At 36.0% G+C, this 7668-nt stretch overlaps 1 protein-coding gene across 1 annotated transcript in view; it reads left to right on the top strand.

The window, feature by feature from the left end:
• RGS22 (regulator of G protein signaling 22) overlaps window positions 1-7668 on the top strand; it is a 185638-nt gene that overhangs the window by 96344 nt on the left and 81626 nt on the right. The window contains exon 11 of the mRNA XM_023521020.1: window positions 4015-4142. Within this exon, the coding sequence (XP_023376788.1) occupies window positions 4015-4142 (128 nt within the window). The remainder of the gene's footprint in view (window positions 1-4014; window positions 4143-7668) is intronic.

Genomic DNA, 7668 nt, shown 5'->3' with positions numbered 1-7668 from the left:
TCCTGGATTATAGGGTGGGGGAAGGCCACTGTCCTCCAGTGGAGATTGGAGGACTGAGGGACTGGGCTGTCTTGGAGATTCAGTTGCCGTATGTTTCGGGGTACCCACAACTAAGACTCGTGCCCCTAGAGAAAGGGCACACCGGCGGAGCCAAGGAGGGGAGTTCTGAACAAGGTTTAACCATTGATCAATGTAGGGAAACTGATCAGGATGTTCCGGGTCTCCCGTGACAATCTTCCAAACATTCCTCATTAAACCCCTGTCAAAAGAACCCTCCGGAGGCCAGTTTACACCAAAAGATGGCCTCTCAACTTCACACAATGTTCTTAGGCTGCCTGGAGAAAACTTTATGCCATAGTCAGCTCCCTCTACAAACCCTTCTTTGAAATGTCGCAGGAGACACCCCAAGAGTGTCTTCTGTGAACTCAGGGCCTCCCCACATCGCTTACGCGGAAAACACAAGACAGACACTCAGACAAGAATAATTACTGGGGTGTAGGTGGACCCGGAGAGGTCTGCCACCTACAACCCAGACAAGACCAAAGACAATAGACAGAACCCGATGACAGGGAACAGGAGTTGGCGTCCTGCGGCCTGGCCACGGTCCGGGAGATATGACTGCGTCCAGTCTCTCCACAGACCCCACAATGACTAGTCAAAAGAAACAGAAAAGTACCTTTTTATCCAGACATCGAGGCCTCAGAGATTCCTGTTGGGATCAGGAACAAAGAGTGCGTCCTAAAGATTGCGTCTGTGACGATTGCATTGACCCCGTCACGGCATTCAAGGGCCCTGGAACGACTCAGGTGGCCACCCCTTTGAGTCCGTAACAGGGACAGCAACCATTTTGGAGGCCAGTCCAGTCTTAGATCTCAGGGCCACTCTCTAAGATCTCGCTGGGGCCTCCAAATGTTGTAGCCACCAGCCCCCAGTAGACACACAGACCACTAGAAAGCAGTGAGTTATAGGAAACACACTCTTTATTCAGCCAGCTGGGTCTGCCAGGGGTACGCAGACCCCAAATTAAGCAGCCCCGAAATGTAGAGGTACAGGGTTTTTAAGCCCTAAACCCCTTTTCTTCATCCTGTTTGAACACACAAGTCTATTTTTTTTCTTTTTACTAACTGTCAACCCACAGGTTGGTTGTGCAAGTGTGGGGTACAGAAGCAGAAAGCTTATTGTTAGAGCATTATGTTCCCTTGGTCAATAGCCAAACAGTAATTTTCCAGCCAGCATAGTTTTACTTCAATAACTAGTGTTTTAGAGCTGGAGGGACAGTTTTTCCCTGTCAGTGATTTGTTAACCTTAGATCCATATATCTTAGAATCAGATAGAAAGCTTTAAAATATACTGATGCCTGGGTCCGACCTTCAGAAATTCTGATTTAACTGATCTGGAATGGGTTTGAGTCACTTTGTTAAATTAGGGGGTTGGCTTAAAACTGAGATCTCAACCTGTCTGAACATTAGAGTCATATTTTAGAATCTACATTTTAATAAGATTCCTAGTGATTTGTATGCAAAGCACTGCTATCGCTGGTTGTTCTTTAAGATAACAAAGAGCTTTTAAAACAGATTCCTGAGTTCCACTGGGAGAACATGATTCAGCAGGTCTAGGGTGTGGCCCAAGGATTTGCATTTTTAACAAAATCCTTCCCAGGTGATACTTTTGCTGCTGGTCTTGGGACCACACTTTGAGTCAGTGTCACTTTAGAGCACTAATGGTTTCTTATCCATCATTTTGACATTTTTCTGAACTTCATACCTTGTGGCCTTTTTGTGTACCACTCCAGTGATAAATCTAATCTTCCCTGTTAGCCTATTTGACTTAGTGACTTAATCACCAAGTTAATACATATCTTAGAGGGGTAATGTAAGGAGCACATCATCTGATAACATGTAAACATCTGTACAGATAGCATTGCACAACATTTGAGAGGCACGGGGGAAGAAGAAGTAAGTGGTGTGATCAGTGAAAGGAACTTGAATAAGAGCACGGTGCTGAAGGAATGGGGAGAGACTGGCCTGTGTAAAACGTGGCATAAACATGACTATAAGTCTCATCTGTTCTCTTTCTCGGTTTCCTGAGTAATCTTACCATATTTTGTCATTGATATTTTCTAGTTGGATGACTCATTTTGATCTCACTGTGTCTTTCCTTGGCAAAAAACACTCGAAGGGGTAGAACTCAATTCTATTTTCTTTGTTTTTGTCGTTTAAAAAGTTAAGGCATAATTTACATACTGTAATATTCACACTTTTTAGTGTACAGTTCTGTGGATCATGACAAATGTATACATTGTGTAACTACCATCACAATCACAATATGGGACAGTTCTTTTATCTACCTGTCCCCCCAAGCCCATTCTACTGTGCCCTTTTGTCAGTTTTTTTCCTCCATCAGTTACTTTCTTGTTACTCTTCTAGTTTTCACCTGAGCCAGAAAGCTCAAAAATTGTAATTTAGCCTTTTCTCTATATAATACACTTAAAAAACTTTTAAAAACCTTTTTATTGTGGAAAAAAATATGCAACAAAATGAACTAGCTTAACCATTTTCAAATGCACATTTCAGAAGTAAGTATATTTGTGTTGTGAAACAGATCTCCAGAACTTTTTGTCTTGTAAATCTGAAACTATATACTCATTAAACAATTGCCCTTTCCCCTCCCGCAGCCTCTGGTACCAACCGTGTTACTTTCTGCTTCTATGAATTTGACCGCTTTTGTATGGTACACTTTTAATAAGCTCAGTGGTACCCTGTGGTACCACTCATTTATTGACTGCTGCTTAATGTCATGCTGAAAAATTACCGAAACAGATGTGAGCCCTGATACCTAGGAAGTTATATGTAAAACATGCTTCAGTAATTAATCTTGTTTATAGAATTCTGAAAAAAATAGTAGTAGTCGTTAGGTACCTAGAGTGTACATATATAAGATTTGTTATTTATTTTGGATAATGAAACATCACAACATCCTTGCTCTCCAGCGACATGTATTACATTCTAATAGAAGTTGACATATAAGAAAAGTTTACACTTTTTCAAGTTATAAAAATAAAACTACTGTACATTTAGAAACTGAAGAGACAAATCACTTCTGCTCTCACTACTTCTAGACACCTATTAACTTATTTATTTTCTCTTAGACTTGTGAATTCCTAGTTTTAATGAACTTATACTTTTGTATACTGATTTTTTTCTTTTAATATCATCAACAATTTTCCATGCTTCATAATCCTTACTTTTAAGGATTATATATAATGTTACATTTATGTATATCCCATACTCTGATAATTGATTCTTTTTTCCTCCGTTTTAACATTTAGGTGTTTATACTTTTTTGATTCATGCATGTAGCATCTCATATTTTGGATTTAAATAGTAACTTTTACCATAAAGAACATTTAAGAATGGGAATAATAACCATGAATATAAAATGTCCAGCAATGGAAGGAAATAACTCTGTTAAGATACAGGTCTCTATTATGGACCAAAGATATTCTTGCATCTTTTCCCCAGAATACCACCTCCATTTTCCACGCTCCCATGTGCATGCAGGTGCATGCACGCATGTGCGCGTGCGCGTGTGCGTGCGCGCGCGCACACACACACACACACACACACACACACACACACACACACACACACTAAAACCTATTCAGTTATAGAATAAAGAAAAGTTTTTGCAGCGTTTTTCCTCCAAGAAAGAGTCTTTTTTCACAATGATGTAGGGAAATAAAGCCTTTGGCCTTTCTTTTTTCAGAGTCTAAATAGCTGTAAGACTTTCATCCTTCTGGTGGCATAAAAGTGGGAGTTTGAGAAGAACACTTTTGTTCTAGTGGGAAGCATAATAGGTGGTAGAGTGAGGGAAGAAATCCTCTAGTGATCAAAACAAATTTTAGGTAAATGTGTAGAGTTATGCTTTATTCTGTTGGGTTTTTTTTTTTCATTTTTCTCATTTTTTTTCATTTTTCTCATTTTTAACTTTGTTCATTATCTTACCACTTTTTAGAAAGAAGAATCCAGTTTAGTACAAACTCCTAAATCTCCCAAGAAACCTAGAGTAAAAACAGCAATTCAGAAACAGAAGAGTGAGGCTTTGTATTCAATTTCTCCTAAGGACGACATGATTGATAAAGGGTAGGTACAACTTTTTATGTGCCAAGCGTTTTTCTGTAATAGTAAGATTTTTTAAGAATCTAAAAATTAAATACAAATTGAAAACTTATACCTTGATTTTTTCACATGAGTTCTTATATTTCAATGATAGATATTAGAGGGTTATACTTCCTGTGTCTATTATAAATTAGGAGTAGAACTCCTGAGATTAGTAATTTTAAAGAGATTGTGCCTCTGATTTCTAGCCTTTCATGAACCATAGAATCAAAAGACTTCTCTGAAAAGATTACCCTCCAATTCTTACTTGGCCCTATTCAGTAATTTAATATTTCTCAAACTTGAGATCTCATAATACTCTCAAAAATATTATCATTATTTAATATAGTATATTATTTTATTCATTTAGGTTGGCCCACAAATTTACCCTTTTTATTATTCTTTTTTTAAAATGGAATTATTTTTTTTCAGCCTGGAAAAATACTCTTTGGTATTAACTTTGGTATGGGGTCTGCTGGTGAATAATTCTTTGTTTAATAATTTATTACTTTCTTTTTTTTTTTTTTTTTTTTTACTGAGATAAAGTTTACATAACATAAAATTCACCCTTTTAATCATGTTGAGGTATATAATTCACTGATTTTCAGTATGTTTACAAAGTTGTGCAACTGTTACCTCTATATGATTCCAGAACATTTTATCACCCCTAAAAGAAGCACCATCTCATCATCTCATTAACAATCACTTTCCATTTTCTCCCTCCTTTAGCCCCTGGTAACCACTTACCTACTTTCTCTATGGATTTGCCTATTCTAGACATTTCATATAAATGAAACTGCACAATATGTGGTCTTTTGTGCCTGGCATCTTTCATTTACATAATGTTTTCAGTGTTCATTAATGTTGTGGTCACTTTTATTTTAAATTATTTTTGTTGGGTATAGAATTATAGATTGGTACTTATTTTCTTTCAGCACTTGGAAGGTATCATTTTGTTATCTTCTAGCTTTTAATATTTCTGTTAAAATACAGTAGTCCCCCATTATCCACAGGGGATACATTCCAAGACCCCCAGTGGATACCTGGAGCCTCAGATAATACTGCACACTATATACACTATGTTTTCCCCATGCATACGTACCTATGATAAAGCTTAATTTATGAATTAGGCATGATAAGAGATTAACAACAAAAACAAATAAAATAGAAAAATTATGATAATATACTATAATAAAAGTTTGTGAATGTAGTCTCTCTCCCCTCCAATCTCCGCCCCCACCCCCTAAATATCTTATTCTACTATAGTCATCTTTTCACTTAAAGGAAGCACTTTATGGCTCCTCTTTGGTATATTCAAATCACCAGCATCACTATTCTTATGCTTTGAGGCCATTATTAAATAAGGGTTACGTGAACACAAGTATTGTCATGCCACGACAGTCGCTCTGATAACCAAGACAGCTACTAAGTGACTAATCGGCAGGTAGCATATGCAGCATAAATATGCTGGATGAAGGGATGATTTATGTCCCAGGTTGGACAAAGTGGGACAGTGCAAGATTTTATCACACTACTCAGAACAGCGCAAATTTAAAACTTATGAGTTTATTTCTGGAATGTTCTATTTAATAATTTCAGAACGAAGTTGTCTGCAGGTAACTGAACTGTAGAAAGAAAAACCATGGACAAGTGGACAAGTGGACAAGGGGGGACTACTGTATTAGCTCTTAGGCTAATTATTGTTCTTTTGAAGATAATATGTCTTTTCTCCAGTTGCTTTAGTATTATGTATATATTTTGTTTTTTATAGTTCTACTCTAAAATGAGGCATGGGTTTGCTTTTATATATCCAACTCAAGGTTATTAAATCTGCGGCTTTGACATCTTTTATCGGCTTTGGAAAAGCTGATATCTGTACCAATATTATTTCTAACTTTTTATCTCCTCTCATTCTGAGATTCCAATTAAATGTATGTTAGACCCTATTTATCCTCTCATACCCTGTCTTCTGTATTCCATCCTATTCTGGGTATTTTCTTTTGACTTATTTTCCAGTTTACAGTTTGTCTCTTAAACTGTGTCTAATCTGTTGTTATTCACATTTATTTAGTTCCTAATTTCAGTTATTATATTTTTTATTTCTATAATTTCTCTTTGGTTCTTTGTTAGGTCTGTTATGTCATGTTTTATAGTTTCTAGTTCTCTGGAAATGCTGTATCTTTTATTTAATCTCGTTGATTATGTTGTTTAAAATCTGTGTCTGAAATTTTTGATGTCTGAAGCTCCTGTGACTCTCCACTGTTTTATTTAAGATGTCTTTTGTTCTTGTTGTCTTGTTTGCTCTTATATCTTGTATTTGTTAATTTTATGCTATTCTTTCTATTTGAAAAGTTGTGTGTAGAATTTATTTAAGACTTAAGTTGACATCTTTTTCTGGAAGAAATTTTTTTCTTTGATTTTACCAGGCAACTCAAGCACTGATAATCTAGGATAATATTAATATAATTACCAGGATTCTTCTGTGCAAAAAATACTATGCTGTAGTATGTGTGGTTTACTTCCAGTGTTTCTTTACTACTAGGCTTCATCCCTGGGGGTTGTCAACCAAAAATATGAAGTGTTTAACAGGGCCCTCAACTCTGTTAAACATGATGTTTAGTTTTTTAGATGCTCTTCACTATCAGCAAAACCTCAGGGAAAAGCAATCTTAATGCTGAAATTACCTGTCTGAATTTTTTTCAAATTTTTTTATTGTGGTAAAATACAAATAACATGAAATTTACCATATTAACTCTTTTTAACTGTACAGTTTAGTGATACTAAATACATTAATAATGTTACACAACCATCACCACCATCCATCTCCAGAACTCTTTTCGTATTGTAAAATGGAAGCTCAATACCCATTAAACAATACTAGCCCATTTCCTCCTCTCTCCAGCCCTGACAACCAGCATTTTACTTTCTTTCTCTATGATTTTGACTACTCTTAGTACTTTGTATAATGGAATCATACATTATTTGTCTTTTCGTGACTGTATTATTTTACTTAGCTTAGTATCCTCAGAGTTCATCCATGTTGTAGCACAGTTCAGAATTTCCTTCCTTTTTAAGGCTGAATTGTTCATCATACGTATATATCACATATTACTTATCTTTTCATCCATCAATGGACACTTGGGTTGCTTTCACATTTTAGCTATTGTAAATAACGCTGCTATGAACATGTGTACAAATATCTCTTCAAGAACCTACTTTCAATTATTTTGGGTATATACTTAGAAATAGAATTGCTTGATCATATGGTGATTCCACATTTAATTTTTTGAGGAAATGCCATATTGTTTTCTATAATAACTGTACCATTCCTACCAACAGTGTACAAAGATTCCAATTTCTCCATATTCTTGTCAACACTTGTTATTTTCTAGTTTTTTAATACAAGTCATCCTGATTGTGTGAGGTGGTATCTCATTGTAGTTTTGATTTGCATTCTCCTAATGAATAGTGATATTGAGCATCTTCTCATGTGCTTATTGGTCATTTGTAT

The sequence above is a fragment of the Pteropus vampyrus genome, unplaced genomic scaffold (assembly GCF_000151845.1).
Source record: "Pteropus vampyrus isolate Shadow unplaced genomic scaffold, Pvam_2.0 Scaffold287, whole genome shotgun sequence".
Lineage (NCBI taxonomy): Eukaryota > Metazoa > Chordata > Mammalia > Chiroptera > Pteropodidae > Pteropus > Pteropus vampyrus.
The sequence above is the reverse complement of the archived record's forward strand: the minus strand, read 5'-3'. Positions and strand labels throughout refer to the sequence as shown.